At 38.5% G+C, this 17,519-nt stretch overlaps 1 protein-coding gene across 1 annotated transcript in view; it reads left to right on the plus strand.

The window, feature by feature from the left end:
* LOC133250509 (adhesion G protein-coupled receptor E2-like) overlaps window positions 1–17,519 on the plus strand; it is a 65,548-nt gene that overhangs the window by 15,422 nt on the left and 32,607 nt on the right. Inside the window, exons 10-14 of the mRNA XM_061421830.1 lie at window positions 1,968–2,075; window positions 2,260–2,480; window positions 2,666–2,845; window positions 11,574–11,771; window positions 12,043–12,278. Coding sequence (XP_061277814.1) covers window positions 1,968–2,075; window positions 2,260–2,480; window positions 2,666–2,845; window positions 11,574–11,771; window positions 12,043–12,278 — 943 coding nt within the window. The remainder of the gene's footprint in view (window positions 1–1,967; window positions 2,076–2,259; window positions 2,481–2,665; window positions 2,846–11,573; window positions 11,772–12,042; window positions 12,279–17,519) is intronic.

The raw sequence follows: 17,519 nt of genomic DNA on the forward strand, positions 1-17,519 counted from the left end.
TTGCTTGTGGAAAGCTGGATGTCTCATTGTGTTTTTTTGTTTTTTTAGTATTATTTATTTTATTTTTTTTGTCTTATTTTTTTTCTAATTTTATTTTATTTTTAAACTTTACATAATTGTATTAGTTTTGCCAAATATCAAAATGAATCCGCCACAGGTATACATGTGTTACCCATCCTGAACCCTCCTCCCTCCTCCCTCCCCATACCATCCCTCTGGGTCGTCCCAGTGCACTAGCCCCAAGCATCCAGTATCCTGCATCGAACCTGGACTGGCAACTCGTTTCTTACATGATATTTTACATGTTTCAATGCCATTCTCCCAAATCTTCCCACCCTCTCCTTTGCCCATTGATGGTCTTGACACCCCTTTGTGAAAATCAACTGACCATAGATGCATGGATTTATTCCTGGATCCTCAGTTCTGTTTTACTGCTCTGTATTCATATAGCAATTTCCCACCATTTTGAATACTGTAGGTTGGCAGTAAGTTTTGAAATCAGAAATTGTAATGCCTCCAAATTTGTTTTTCACCTTTAAGATTGCTTTGTTTATCCAGGTCACTTGCAGTCCATTATGGATTTTAGGATGAACTTTCCATTTCTGCTGAAAATTAATTTAATGATGTCAGAATTTTGATACAGATTGCATTGAGTCGATAAATCATTTTGGGGACTGTTGAGATCTTAATATGATGGTTCTGATCCATGACCACAGGATGTCTTATGATTTATTTAGAGTTTCTAATTACTTTCAACAGTCCTTTGTAGTGTTCAATATACAAGTCTTGAGTTTCCTTGGATAAAATTTTTCCTTATATTTTGTTGACTATTTGTGTATCTATGTTCAAATTGACATTGGTTTATTGGGATTGCTGTGATGCATTATCTTGTTTTGTTCTTGGGATAATGATGGTCTCATAGAACTATTTAGGTAGAGTTATTTCTCTTCTATTCTATAGAAAAGTTTACAAAGGATTAGTATTAATTTTTTCCAGAATGCCTGAGAGCATTCACTATAGAAGCCATCTGTTCTGGTCTTTTCATTTTGTAAAGTTTTGGATACTGATTCAATCTACTTATCTGTTACTGGATTGCTCTGATTTTCCATTTTCTTAAATCAACTTTTTGTATTTTGTGTCTATAGGAATTTCTCCATTTTATTTAGGTTGCATTTCATGTTGTTGAATAATTGCTCATATGTTCTCTTACAATCCTTTGTAAATTTAAATGATATATGTATATACCACTATTATTGTACCAAATGATATTGCTTAAAACAATAATATCATTATTTATAATATACATTATTATAAATATTATTTATATATTATTGATAAAATGATACATAATCATTTCTATATGTCATATGATTTAGATATTTTGACATCATATTTAGATATCATGTAAATCAATGATAAAAATATATCATTTCCTGAGCTACCACAGAAGCCCATATAATATATATTATGTAATATATAAACTGTCTACATATTTATATAATATATTAAGGGGCTTCCCTGGTAGCTCAGCTGGTAAAGAATCTTCCTGCAGTACAGGAGACCCTGATTTGATTCCTGCATCAGGAAGATCCCTTGGAGAAGGGATAGGCTACCAAGACTAATATTATTGAGCTTCCCTAGTGGATCAACAGTAAAGGTTCCAATATTAATCCAAAGTTTACAATGCAGGATACCTGGGCTTGATCCCTGGGTTAGGAAGGTCTCCTAGAGGAGGGCATGATATCCCACTCCAGTATTCTGCCTGGAGAATCCCCATGGACAGAGGAGCTTGGCAGGCTACCACCCATGGGGTTGCAAAGTTTTGGACACGATTGACCAAATAAGGGCAGCACACAGCACATAATATATTAAAATACTTATGTTTATGTATGCAAATAATGGTAGTATGTGTACCATCATAGCCACAATTACTAATCTAACTCCCTTCTATAACCCTCACAACTCAGAAATGTCACTGAAGGCACTGGATAAAGAAGATAAGAATGTCACCTTGATTCAGAATAACATAAAGATGATACTGATCTGGGATGCAGTGCATGAATCTAATGACTCAGGTAATGGTTGTGGCAGGGTACAGATCCCTAGGAATTCAAAATGGAACATGATACTCAAAGAAGCAATAAACAGAAATGTATACTTTAAAGGAAACTATAGGTAATGGTGGGGCCACAGGGAAATAGTTAATTAAAGGAGGAGTCATGGATACCCCAAGATATCAACCTTGCCTTTGTCCTGCAGGTCCCATTGTGGTGGGCCTTGTCTCCATACCTGGGATTGAAAAGTTGCTGGATAAAGTCCCCCTGATTGTGGACGCTGAGGAACAGGCAGTTCCACATGAGACACGTGGGGAATTGCTGCAGGAAATTCCCCCTATCCTGCTGTCAGATGTCATATCTGTTTTTATCAGCAACAGTAACACACAGAACCTCAGTTCTCCAGTCAAATTTGTCTTCAAACATGTGAGTCCTGAGGGGATGAAGCTATGGGTGTGGGAGAGAACTGAGTCCTGGGCACAGCCTTTGTGCTTCAGGGATGTCCATCACGGGTGCATCATATCCCAAGGAAAGTCCATCATGAGCTAGATTTGGGTCAGCATTTCTGAGCAACAGAACCACCAGCTCAAACCTACTTCCTGTTTCTACAGTCAAGGACCCCTGAAACAAAGGGGAAGGTGCACTGTGTCTTCTGGGAGCAGGGCCAGAATAGAAGTGGTCATTGGGCAACCAGAGGCTGCAGGACAATGGACAACAGAGACGACAGCACCACCTGCCAGTGCACCCACTTCAGCAGCTTTGCTGTCCTCATGGCCTACTACGATGTGCAGGTGACACCCCTCAGAGGGGCTGCATTCAATATCTTGATGTGGAACAAATTCTAACACATGTAAAACCTGAAAAAAATACCGTCTCCCAGTTATTGCACATCAGTAATCTGGCACGGTATAGCAGGGATGTCTGCTCAAGTTCTTCCAAGGCTGAAATCATTCTGTCAGCCTGGACTGCATTCTGATCTGAGGTTTGCAGTCCTCCTCTAACCCTCTAATTTTGGGCACAATTCAGTTCCTTGTGATGGTAGGACTGAGGTCTCCTTGACTTCCTATCTGACAACAGGTGTCCATGTTTAGCTCTTAGGGGCTGTGGGGATTTTCTCCCTGGGACTTGGAAATGATGAACCTGAAAGAATAACAAGTCTCTTGCAAGGACTGACAAATTTATTTCTGCAGTCAAGCCTTTTTATAGAAGCAGGAACAAAGACCTTAGAGTATATGGCCAGCAGAGCGCATACGGGGTTAAGACATAATCAGTAAAATATATTTCAAGGACAGCGCATTCTAAATGACCCAGGTGTTTATCCCATGATCCATTTTCTCAAGCAACATCTTTAATATTATTAAATCTTGGCACGGAGCATAGCTAAAAGCAGGAGATGTTTTTCAGCTATCGCAAAGCCTGAGTACTTCTGGCCCTCTGCCATTTTCCCAAAGACCTTCTCCTTCAAGGCTATTTAGCACTGCACTTCCCAACATATTTTCCTTTTGTTTTTAGTTTAAGCATGGCAGCTGCTAGTTGGACTCCGTTGTGAGAGGCATGGAGTCTTGAGTAGAGACATCTGTATCTTATAATCAATGACAGAAAAAGTAAGGTGATTAATATATATATATATAAATGTTGCTTCCTGAAAACCAAGTTCTAGGGTCTAGGGATGACAGGGTTTTAGTTAAAGTATCATAAAATTGAGTGCTGTACAATTCCTTAGGTACCTCAACTTGAAAATTAGCAATTTGTTGTTTCAACAGATTGATGTCTAAACTTGAGTTGTCTGTGAGATCCTGGAAATGTGCTTTAACTTTATCCCAAGGATACTCAGTGCTATTATAAGGCATGTTAGTCAGACAAAAAGATGTAAAATTCTAGTGACAACGTATATGTGTTTGGAAAGTCAGTTGCTGCATTTGATCTCCTAAGTGGATTATCATAGTTTGTAACTCATTAATTTGTGTTTGTAGTTGCTGATCTATTTGGGGCTTGTCGAGTCCAAAGATCATGAGAGTCTTTGTGCCATGCAGTGATAAAATCATGATTTTGTATAGAATTGTGTAATGCCATACCAGACAGGGTTCCTACTGTAACAATGGATATTAGACTAAGAATGCCAGCAATAATCCACCCTATTATGCGCCTTGACCTTTTCAGATCATTTCTGAGCAGAACTGAAAGGAATATAGAGTCAGTCCATGGCTCTGTTAAATTGACAGGAAGCCATAGTTCAGACCTCTGCTTGACCAAAGTGACATTGGCATTGTGGTAAGAAATAGTATGGTTTAAACATGTATATAAAGCATAAGCTGTACAGTTAACAATTTTAGCAGAAAGATCTATATCAAAGTTACCTACAATAAACATGTATGGGAGGTGCACATAGGATTGGATACAACCTGTATTATTATACATAAAGGTATAGTTTTGGGGTTTTAAAGCCTTCACAGTCCCATGTATATTGGCAAAGTGTTCCAGTGCAGCAGGAATCTTCCAAATAGGCCATTGTTCAGGTCCTATAAGAGGGACTATAATTCTGGGCTGAGGTGGAGACAACCCTCCATTATACTAGTTTAACAATACATCCTTATCAGTCCAAAAGCCAATATTGGTCTTATGGAATCCCCATGTGTTGACTCTATGATACCAGGAACAGCTATGATTTTTTTCTTGCTCCTCAGAGCAATTCATAAATAATCCATGGGGCCCCCAGTCCACGAATTTGAATATGGATTGATTTTGTTGTTTGATAGAAACCTTCCTGAACTGTCCTCAATAGTCAGACCAATATAGTGGTTGAATTGATCGTTTCTTTCTCCAAGATACAGCATCACATATTAGTTCTGCAGGCTGGAAAAGTGAGTTAGTATAGTTAGCTATTTGTCCAGGATAATGTCTTTCAGAACCATTTAAGAGGAAGGATGCAGTTGCAAACGTTCCTATACTATAGGTGGAAACATTGTGTACAGATTAAGCCCACCATTGTGGGAATATAGTCATGCACAAAAAATGAGCTCCGAAGCATATAGGTAGTGTTTTGAATCCAATTGAAACATTTATCTTTTTTCCTTCATCTTCTTTGTGAATTGGCCTCTGTGCTGACCATGGGGCAGAGAAGTGCAGACTATCATTGGTGAATACCATAGGGGCCTTGTCAACCCAATCCATTATGGATAACAAAGGTGGATTAGGTATATATGCCCAATAAACATATTCCACATTTACCCCAGAGGAACAGGAAAGAACAGCTAACATTGCCAGAAATAGCTTCTCTGGAGTCATAGGAGTTCTAGTGTTCTTCAGTGTTTGCTCAGCCTGATGAGTCATGTTTTTCATTTGAGCCCATGTAGGGTAAGGATTCAGACAATGGTGTTTCCTCATTGGCTCTTCCAAGGTCATTGATGAGACCCTTCGCTTCAGCTTTGTCATTTGCCAAGGGAGTCCAGTCTTGGGGTCCTTCTCGGTAATGGACGTGGTGAAGGGGAACCCAGATTTCCTCTCCATCTGCAATGACAAGACCATAACCTTTGCCTAGGAGTTGTAAGATTCCTGGCAGCCATTGATTAAATTGCTTATACCATATTGATGTATTTATTGATTTCTAATTTGTTGTTTTTGTCTTCTGCAAAATGTCTATCTACACGAGTGTTAGAATCATTTTCTGTTGAGTTTAAAAAATTTAGGGAATAAAGAGTTAAAGATAATAATAATTGAGGGTTCATAGGATAAGAAGTGTATCTCCTCTTCCAAATTCCCCCTTTCTGTTTTAATAAATGAGTTTCTAGGGTGTGGTGGGCTCTTTAAATAATGGCTTGACTCTGGGGATTATAGAGTATTCCTGTAATGTGTGTGGTGTTCCATTCCGATAAAAATGAATGAAATGAGTGTGAGATAAATGCAGGTCCATTGTCTGTTTTCAGGACTGAAGGAATCCCCATAACTGGGAAGGTGAGTAAGAGTGCGGAAATGGCGTGTTTGCTGGATTCTGAAGAGATAGGTATTGCCCAGATAAAGCTGGAAAATGTATCTACTGAGACAAAAAGCAAAGAAAACTTTCTTAGGGAGCAGTGAGTGAAGTCAGATCGCCAAAGGGAATTAGGTTATTGCCCCTGGGAGTTAACTCTTGAAATCGTAGTTCGTAAGTGCAGAGGAGCACAGACGTCATAGGTTTTAATAATATGCCTTGCTTCAGTGAGGGGAATATGATATTTAGAGTGCAATCTGTTAGCATTGGTATGAAGATTAGCATGTTCGTCACTGGCAGATGTAAAGACAGGAGCTATGAGCCTGTCGATGGCATCATTTCTTGCAACCAGAGGGCCAGGTAAACCTGAATGAGCATATATGTGTGCAATGAAGAAAGGTTCTGTACGTGAGCGAATTAAGGCTTGAGTCTGTGAAAAGAGTATGCAATTCTTCATCTTGATTGTATAAAAAGGTGGTAACAAAGTCGGGGAAAAGGGAAGCAAGGTATTTGGAATCAGTATATACATTGAAGGATAATGGTTGAAGAGACAAAAGAACATGTAAAACATACAATTCAATTCTTTGTACTGAAGAATAGGTAGTGGGTAATTTCTCTTTGATATTAGGGCCGACAATCCCTGCTATGCCTTTCTTGTTACTATCAATGAAATAGGTGGGTGCATTGGAAATTGGCTAGGATGCAATGATATTAGTTATAATGAATTTAGTACATTGTAGAAAGTCCCATAATTTTCTTTTTGGCAAATGAGATGAGATAACATTTTGAAAATCATTTAATGCTATTTTCATGGTCAGGTTATACTGTAAGGCAATTTGCAATTCTTTTTTGTCAAGGGGATGTGTATTGTATATGGATCAAATCCAGTCAAAGTTTGTACATGGCTTCTCCCTGACATGAGAAATTGCCCTATTTTCTCAATATATGATACGATTTTTTTAGACTGTTTAGTGTGTAAATATACCCATTCTATTGGGCTGTGTTGAGCTATAATTGCAGTGGGCAAATGTTCAGTGGGGAATATATATAAAGAAACCGGTTGATCATGATCTAGCCGAGTTGAGAAAGATTGTTGAATGTGTTCTTCCATTAAGGCTAGCTCTTCTCTGGCCTCTTTTGTTAGCTGCCTAGGGCTATTAGGGCTAAGGGATCCCTCTAAAATTTTAAATAGATTTTGTAAGGCATAGGTGAGGATGCCAACAAATGGCTGTAGCCAATTAATATCTCCTAGCAACTTTTGAAAATCATTCAGTGTGTGTAAAGACTGTACAGAAATTTTAGTTTTTTGAGGTTTGATTTTAGATTCTTCCATAACATGTCCTAAATAATTAAAGGGTGCTTTCAATTGAATTTTATCTGGCGCAACAAGCAGGCCATGATTTTGAAGAGTAGTAGTAACTTCATTATATAACTGTTGTAAACAGAGTTCAGATTCCATGAAGAGGAGTATATCATCCACATAATGAATTATGAAAGCAGTAGGATATTTATCTCTAATGGGTTGTAATAAAACAGATATGAGATATTGGCAAATGGTAGGAGAGTTCATCATTCCCTGAGGTAGAACCTTCCGTTGAAATCTTTTAACAGGAGCCGTGTGATTAGAAGGAACTGAAAAAGCAAAGTGTTTTCTATCTTTAGGATGCAAAAGTATAGTAAAAAAGCAATCTTATAAAATAATAATTATAGATTAGCCTTTTGGTACCATGGAAGGGGAGGGTAATCCAGGTTGTAATGGCCCCATAGGAATTATAGTATTATTAACATTTCTTAGATCTATCAACATTTTCCATTTTCTTGATTTCTTTTTTATTACATCAGTTTCATCCACTCCTAATAGTCTTGAAGAGCCACAATTTTACCCCAATCAAGGGGCCATTCTTCCGCTCTAATGATTGAAATGTTAGCTCCGGTATCTAGCATGCCTGTGAAATTTTTTTTCCTGTATGTGTAAAGTGAGCATGGGTTTCTGATGTTCCTTTAACAAGGTGGATAGTGCAGCAGTAAGGTTGGTACTACCAAAGCTTCCCTGCAAAATTTTATCAGATGCTTTCATTGATTTGACATATGGTAAAAGTAATAATTGTGCAAAATGTTCCCCTTTATGTAAATATACATTCCCCATTTCCACAACATTTACCATAACATGTATTTCCCCTTTATAATCTTCATCCATAACATCGGTCAATACCATTAAACCTTTCATTGTGCAGCTATTATGTCCCAAAATTAGTCCCATCATCCCGGATGGAATAAGGCCATAATATCCAGTGGGAATTTTGTGGAGGTTATATAATTCCATTAATTATATGTCATAAGGACTAGGTATATCAATGCAAGCACTCTTAGATGTAGCTACTTGTAGCATCATAACGTTGGGTCCTCCTTTTGTAATGGGGCTAGAGGATGGCCCCTTTATTAGTTTCCCTGTTGTTTTTGTTGTGCACCAGGGGTCAATGTGTTTCCATCTTTATCAAATTTAGAATGACATTCATTCAGCCAATGGAACCCCTTATTATATCTTGGACATACTGCTGGGGGTCTCTTCTTATTAGAAGTAGTATTATTTTTTCTGGTCTGTGTTGGCAGGCAGCATTGTTTTTTTCATATGGTTGGCCTTCTTGCAGTTAAAACATTTGGCATTAGTAGCTTTCTGTACATTAAAAGTTTCTAATGTCACCAATTTTGCTCTATGGGACATAGATCCAATATCCTTCCAAGCTTTCAAATATTCCATAAGAGAGCCAGTCTCTCGAATTGGTCTAAGCACGGATTGACATTCCTCATTAGCATTTTCAAAAGCAAGTTGTTTTAAAATAATATTTTGTAAAATCAAATCCTTAATAGATTTTTTGATTGCATCCTGTAATTTCCCTAAAAATTGAGAATATTCCTCCTCATGTCCTTGAATAAACTTAACAAATGAACCATCAGAGTTTGCACTATCAACCTTTGCCCACGTCCTGTAGGCAGTTTCTTTAATGAAATGTAACATCTGAGGGGTAATATTAGCTAATTGTGCAATCATATCGGCCATGGATCCTGTTCCAGTGAGTATATCATAGGTTAAATTGGCAGGGTTACCATGAGATGGCTGGTCAATCATTATTTGTTGGGCCTCATCATTAACCCATATTTGCCATTGAAGTAATTGTTAAGGATTTTGAACCATCTTTGCTATTTGAAAAAAATCATATGGCATCCAATGATCAGCCCATCCTCTGAGGAATTCTACACAGTAAGGAGAAGTAGGTCCATGCAGAGTGCATGCTTTCTCAAGGCTAGACAACACGTCTAGATTAGCCCAAGTATTTTGGCCTTGGGCAGGTTGATTAAACTGTATTGGGAAAGCAAAAGTGCAAGCAGGCATCTCCCAAGGAGGAGTGAAATGATTAGTATGAGCAAAGTTAGCAACTGCTGTTACAGGCGGAGCAGAAGGAAAACCTCAGATTTGGGCTGTCCGTTGAATGAAATGACCTCTGTTCTAAGTGGCTTCAGTTTTGACACATCCTGTATATATATGTCTCTAAGTTGTTTTTCTAAGGATTGCGTCTGCTTGAGCATAACATTCTTGTAAAGACTGAATAGTCTTTACTTCCAAATCAATGTTATGCCCTTCAATTTGTTCTATGATAGCCTGTATGAGTGACCATGTAACCCTTGCTGATATGCTCGCAAAACATTACTTTTAACCCTTTTCTATGTCTAGATTGAGTGTCCCCTCTTCTGGGAACCATGAGTTGTTCCAGTAAAATATGATAGCAGTCGTTCAATTGATCCCTTGAAATACTAATACCATTTTGTATCAGAAAATGATGCATTATAGAAATGAAAGGAATCTTATTGCTATGTTGTCCCATCTTGCTTACCTCTTTCTGCAGGGCTCGTTGCTTTGTTTAGCCTTCCTTTCAAGTCCCTGTTCAGGCGCCACTTGTGGGGATTTTCTCCCCTGAACTTGGAAACGACGAACCTGAAAGAACAACACTCGGACAGTCTCTTGCAAGGACTGACAAATTTATTTCTGCAGTCGAGCCTTTTTATAGAAGCAGGAACAAAGACCTTAGAGTATATGACCAGCAGAGTGCATACGGGGTTAAGACATAATCAGTAAAAGATATTTCAAGGACAGCACATTCTAAATGACCCAGGTGTTTATCCCATGATCCATTTTATCAAGCAACATCTTTAATATTATTAAATCTTGGCACTGAGCATAGCTAAAAGCAGGAGATGTTTTTCAGCTATCGCAAAGCCTGAGTACTTCTGGCCCTCTGCCATTTTCCCAAGGACCTTCTCCTTCAAGGCTATTTTGCACTGCACTTCCCAACAGGGGCTACCTGCATTTCCTCCCATGTGGACCTCTCTTGGGAACTTTAATACAGTACAAAAATTAGTTTTATGCAATAAGCCAAACATTCTCAAAAGTTAAAGTGCATCAGAATCATCTGGAGGGCCAGTTATTTATTTCTAAACATTTCATTCTTAAACAAAATTGAACATAGAGACATGCTGCAAAAATAAATTTGGTGCTACCATACTCAATTGCTTTTTATCCAGAAGCACTTAATTTGCAGGTTTTAACATTCATTTTCTTCATCCTTTTTGCACCTCCCTCTGTCTTTCTCCCTCTCTCTCTTCACCCAGACTTATACTAAAAGGAAGTTGGGAGATATTTTTTCCTTGTGCTCAGGTATTTAGGATGATTTCCAAAAAGAAGCAAGCTTCCCAGGTGGCTCAGTAGTAAAGAATCCACTTGCCAACTCAGAAGACGCAGAAGACTCAGGTTCAATGCCTGGATTGGGAAGATCCCCTGGAGGAGGAAATGGCAACCCAGTCCTATATTTTTGCCTGGAAAATTCCATGGACAGAGGAGCTTGAGGGGCTACAGTCCTTGAGGTCACAAAAAGTCAGACACCCCTGAGTGACTGAGAACACATGCACACCAAAAAGAGGCAGACATTATCAATTTTAAGCTACAGCCAACATCCAAGCTTAGCAGTTTTTCTCTTTTACCCAAGAGTTTAGCTCTAAATCTGTAAGGATTAGTGGCCAAACATGAAGAAATATTACAGGGATAAACTGTGCTGAATTAAGAGTTGGGAATTGATACCTGGACATCATGACAACAGGTAGAGACTTTGTCATAGATCATTACATTACGGGGATGGAGGATGGTGCTCAAAATGTAGCTTCTTGCCTCTGTGAACCTATTGAGGTAACTGAGAAGCTTAGTCATGCTCAAAAGTCTAGAGGGAAATAAACCCTTGTGAGATCCAGGTCTTGGTCTTCATTAGCACTCTCTTATCCCTCGATCCTTCCTGGCACAGATTTTATCATTCAGATCCCATAAATTTCTATATTTTGGAACTGGGGGAAAGTTATCCATAAACATAACATATCCGTAAACATATCCATAACATCATCTACTCAGCACCTCCATTCCTGATTTTTCTATGTCTACAAATAAAAATGGTGGAAGGGTCATTACCCCACAGCAGGAAAGCATGACTGATCTCTCTGCTGGGTCCCAGGAGGAGGATCTCGCACTGACTGTGATCACCTACATGGGACTGAGCCTCTCTCTGCTGTGTCTCTTCCTGGCGGCCCTCACCTTCCTGCTGTGCAAAGCCATCCAGAGCATCAGCACCTCGCTCCATCTGCAGCTCTCGCTCTGCCTCTTCCTGGCCCACCTGCTCTTCCTGACAGCCATCGACAGAACTGAGAGCAAGGTACGTATACTGTCCCAGAATATACCTGCCCCAGGGATGCTGAGTTCATGGGGCCATACTGCACTGGACTCCTTAATATAGTGGGATCCCAGGTAATGTTAGATGGATAAGTAGCCAATTCACACGGACTGACAGAACTAGAAAGCAAACACTCAATTGATAATTCATTCATTTACATCAGAGTTATCCCCAGTGGCAAGTCATAGAGGAAGTTCTGGGGCTGTGATCCATCCTGACAAACCATCCAGGTGACACCTTCCTCCTCTCCCAGGTGCTGTGTGCCATCATTGCAGGTGCCTTACACTATCTCTACCTGGCCTCCTTCACCTGGATGCTGCTGGAGGGTCTGCAGCTCTTCCTCACTGCACGCAACCTGACGGTGGTCAACTACTCCAGTGTCAACAGATTCATGAAGAAGCTCACGTTCCCAGTGGGCTACGGAGTCCCGGCGGTGATTGTGGCCATTTCTTCTGCATCCAGGCCTCATCTTTATGGAACACCCAAACGGTAAAACCAAATTCCCGCCATCCTAACTTCTCATGCATGACTATGGCCATTATAGAACCAACATAGCACTTTGATTTTATCTTTCTTAATTTATTCATTTTAATTTAAGGACAATTACTTTATGATATTGTGGTGGCTTTGCCATACATCAACATGAATCAGCCACAGGTGGACATGTGTCCCCCCATCCTTAACCCCCCTGCTTCATCCTTCCCCACCCTATCCCATTGGGTTCTACAAGAGCACCCGCTTTGTGTGCCTTGCTGCTTGCATTGAACTTGCACTGGTCATATGTTTTACACGTAGTAATATAAATGTTTAAGTGCTATTCTTTCAAGTCATCCCACTGTCCCCTTCTCCCACAGAGTCCAAAAAGTCTATTCTTTTTTTTTTAATTAATTTTATTTTATTTTTAAACTTTACATAATTGTATTAGTTTTGCCCAATATCAAAATGAATCCACCACAGGTATACATGTGTTCCCCATCCTGAACCCTCCTCCCTCCTCCCTCCCCATACCATCCCTCTGGGTCGTCCCAGTGCACTAGCCCCAAGCATCCAGTATTGTGCATCGAACCTGGACTGGCATCTCGTTTCATACATGATATTTTACATGTTTCAATGCCGTTCTCCCAAATCTTCCCACCCTCTCCCTCTCCCACAAAGTCCATAAGACTATTCTATACATCAGCGTCTCTTTTGCTGTCTCGTATACAGGGTTATCGTTACCATCTTTCTAAATTCCATATATATGCGTTAGTATACTGTATTGGTGTTTTTCCTTCTGGCTTACTTCACTCTGTATAATAGGCTCCAGTTTCATCCACCTCATTAGAACTGATTCAAATGTATTCTTTTTAATGGCTGAGTAATACTCCATTGTGTATATGTACCACAGCTTTCTTATCCATTCATCTGCTGATGGACATCTAGGTTGCTTCCATGTCCTGGCTATGATAAACAGTGCTGCGATGAACATTGGGGTACACGTGTCTCTTTCCCTTTTGCTTTCCTCAGTGTGTGTGCCCAGCAGTGGGATTGCTGGATCATAAGGCAGTTCTATTTCCAGTTTTTTAAGGAATCTCCACACTGTTCTCCATAGTGGCTGTACTAGTTTGCATTCCCACCAACAGTGTAAGAGGGTTCCCTTTTATCCACACCCTCTCCAGCATTTATTATTTGTAGACTTTGGGATCGCAGCCATTCTGACTGGTGTGAAATGGTACCTCATAGTGGTTTTGATTTGCATTTCTCTGATAATGAGTGATGTTGAGCACCTTTTCATGTGTTTGTTAGCCATCTGTATGTCTTCTTTGGAGAAATGTCTATTTAGATCTTTGGCCCATTTTTTGATTGGGTCATTTATTTTTCTGGAGTTGAGCTGTAGGAGTTGCTTGTATATTTTTGAGATTAGTTGTTTGTCAGTTGCTTCATTTGCTATTATTTTCTCCCATTCTGAAGGCTGTCTTTTCACCTTGCTAATAGTTTCCTTTGATGTGCAGAAGCTTTTAAGTTTAATTCGGTCCCATTTGTTTATTTTTGGTTTATTTCCAATATTCTTGGAGGTGGGTCATAGAGGATCCTGCTGTGATGTATGTCAGAGAGTGTTTTGCCTATGTTCTCCTCTAGGAGTTTTATAGTTTCTGGTCTTACGTTGAGATCTTTAATCCATTTTGAGTTTATTTTTGTATATGGTGTTAGAAAGTGTTCTAGTTTCATTCTTTTACAAGTGGTTGACCAGATTTCCCAGCACCACTTGTTAAAGAGATTGTCTTTAATCCATTGTATATTCTTGCCTCCTTTGTCGAAGATAAGGTGTCCATATGTTCGTGGATTTATCTCTGGGCTTTCTATTTTGTTCCATTGGTCTATATTTCTGTCTTTGTACCAGTACCATACTGTCTTGATAACTGTGGCTTTGTAGTAGAGCCTGAAGTCGGGTAGGTTGATTCCTCCAGTTCCATTTTTCTTTCTGAAGATCGCTTTGGCTATTGGAGGTTTTTTGTATTTCCATACAAATTGTGAAATTATTTGTTCTAGCTCTGTGAAGAATACTGTTGGTAGCTTGATAGGGATTGCATTGAATCTATAAATTGCTTTGGGTAATATACTCATTTTCACTATATTGATTCTTCCAATCCATGAACATGGTATATTTCTCCATCTATTAGTGTCCTCTTTGATTTCTTTCACCAGTGTTTTATAGTTTTCTATATATAGGTCTTTAGTTTCTTTAGGTAGATATAGTCCTAAGTATTTTATTCTTTTCGTTGCAATGGTGAATGGAATTGTTTCCTTAATTTCTCTTTCTGTTTTCTCATTATTAGTGTATAGGAATGCAAGGGATTTCTGTGTGTTGATTTTATATCCTGCAACTTTACTATAATCATTGATTAGTTCTAGTAATTTTCTGGTGGAGTCTTTAGGGTTTTCTATGTAGAGGATCATGTCATCTGCAAATAGTGAGAGTTTTACTTCTTCTTTTCCAATTTGGATTCCTTTTATTTCTTTTTCTGCTCTGATTGCTGTGGCCAAAACTTCCAAAACTGTGTTGAATAGTAATGGTGAAAGTGGGCACCCTTGTCTTCTTCCTGACTTTAGAGGAAATGCTTTCAATTTTTCACCATTGAGGATAATGTTAGCTGTGGGTTTGCAATATATAGCTTTTATTATGTTGAGGTATGTTCCTTCTATTCCTGCTTTCTGGAGAGTTTTTATCATAAATGGGTGTTGAATTTTGTCAAAGGCTTTCTCTGCATCTATTGAGATAATCATATGGTTTTTATTTTTCAATTTGTTAATGTGGTGTATTACATTGATTGATTTGCGGATATTGAAGAATCCTTGCATCCCTGGGATAAAGCCCACTTGGTCATGGTGTATGATCTTTTTAATGTGTTGTTGGATTCTGATTGCTAGAATTTTTTTTAGGATTTTTGCATCTATGTTCATCAGTGATATTGGCCTGTAGTTTTCTTTTTTTGTGGGATCTTTGTCAGGTTTTGGTATTAGGGTGATGGTGGCCTCATAGAATGACTTTGGAAGTTTACCTTCCTCTGCAATTTTCTGGAAGAGTTTGAGCAGGATAGGTGTTAGCTCTTCTCTAAATTTTTGGTAGAATTCAGCTGTGAAGCCGTCTGGACCTGGGCTTTTGTTTGCTGGAAGATTTTTGATTACAGTTTCAATTTCCGTGCTTGTGATGGGTCTGTTAAGGTTTTCTATTTCTTCCTGGTCAAGTTTTGGAAAGTTGTACTTTTCTAAGAATTTGTCCATTTCTTCCTCGTTGTCCATTTTATTGGCATATAATTGTTGATAATAGTCTCTTATGATCCTTTGTATTTCTGTGTTGTCTGTTGTGATCTCTCCATTTTCGTTTCTAATTTTATTGATTTGATTTTTCTCCCTTTGTTTCTTGATGAGTCTGGCTAATGGTTTGTCCATTTTATTTATCCTCTCAAAGAACCAGCTTTTGGCTTTGTTGATTTTCGCTATGGTCTCTTTTGTTTCTTTTGCATTTATTTCTGCTCTAATTTTTAAGATTTCTTTCCTTCTACTAACCCTGGGGTTCTTCATTTCTTCCTTTTCTAGTTGTTTTAGGTGTAGAGTTAGGTTATTTATTTGACTTTTTTCTTGTTTCTTGAGGTGTGCCTGTATTGCTATGAACTTTCCCCTTAGGACTGCTTTTACTGTGTCCCACAGGTTTTGGGTTGTTGTGTTTTCATTTTCATTCGTTTCTATGCAAATTTTGATTTCTTTTTTGATTTCTTCTGTGATTTGTTGGTTATTCAGCAGGGTGTTGTTCAGCCTCCATATGTTGGAATTTTTAATAGTTTTTCTCCTGTAATTGAGATCTAATCTTACTGCATTGTGTTCAGAAAAGATGCTTGGAATGATTTCTATTTTTTTGAATTTACCAAGGCTAGCTTTATGGCCCAGGATGTGATCTATCCTGGAGAAGGTTCCATGTGCACTTGAGAAAAAGATGAAATTCATTGTTTTGGGATGAAATGTCCTATAGATATCAATTAGGTCTAACTGGTCTATTGTATCGTTTAAAGTTTTGTTTCCTTGTTAATTTTCTGTTTAGTTGATCTATCCATAGGTGTAAGTGGGGTATTAAAGTCTCCGACTATTATTGTGTTATTGTTAATTTCTCCTTTCATACTTGTTAGCATTTGTCTTACATACTGCGGTGCTCCTGTGTTGGGTGCATATATATATTTATAAATGTTATATCTTCTTCTTGGATTGATCCTTTGATCATTATGTAGTGACTTTCTTTGTCTCTTTTCACAACCTTTGTTTTAAAGTCTATTTTATCTGATATGAGTATTGCTACTCCTGCTTTCTTTTGGTCCCTATTTGCATGGAAAATCTTTTTCCAGCCCTTCACTTTCAGTCTGTATGTGTCCCCTGTTTTGAGGTGGGTCTCTTGTAGACAACATATGTAGGGGTCTTGTTTTTGTATCCATTCAGCCAGTCTTTGTCTTTTGGTTGGGGCATTCAACCCATTTACGTTTAAGGTAATTACTGATAAGTATGATCCCGTTGCCATTTACTTTATTGTTTTGGGTTCGAGTTTATACACTGTTTTTGTGTTTCCTGTCTAGAGAATATCCTTTAGTATTTGTTGGAGAGCTGGTTTGGTGGTGCAGAATTCTCTCAGCTTTTGCTTGTCTGAGAAGCTTTTGATTTCTCCTTCATACTTGAATGAAATCCTTGCTGGGTACAATAATCTGGGCTGTAGGTTATTTTCTTTCATCATTTTAAGTATGTCTTGCCATTCCCTCCTGGCTTGAAGAGTTTCTATTGACAGATCAGCTGTTATCCTTATGGGAATTCCCTTGTGTGTTATGTGTTGTTTTTCCCTTGCTGCTTTTAATATTTGTTCTTTGTGTTTGATCTTTGTTAATTTGATTAATATGTGTCTTGGGGTGTTTCGCCTTGGGTTTATCCTGTTTGGGACTCTCTGGGTTTCTTGGACTTGGGTGATTATTTCCTTTCCCAGTTTAGGGAAGTTTTCAACTATTACCTCCTCAAGTATTTTCTCATGGTCTTTCTTTTTGTCTTCTTCTTCTGGAACCCCTATGATTCGAATGTTGTAGCATTTATTGTCCTGGAGGTCTCTGAGATTGTCCTCATTTCTTTTAATTCGTTTTTCTTTTATTCTCTCTGATTCATTTATTTCTACCATTCTATCTTCTAATTCACTAATCCTATCTTCTGCCTCTGTTATTCTAC

Source organism: Bos javanicus, chromosome 7 (assembly GCF_032452875.1).
Source record: "Bos javanicus breed banteng chromosome 7, ARS-OSU_banteng_1.0, whole genome shotgun sequence".
NCBI lineage: Eukaryota > Metazoa > Chordata > Mammalia > Artiodactyla > Bovidae > Bos > Bos javanicus.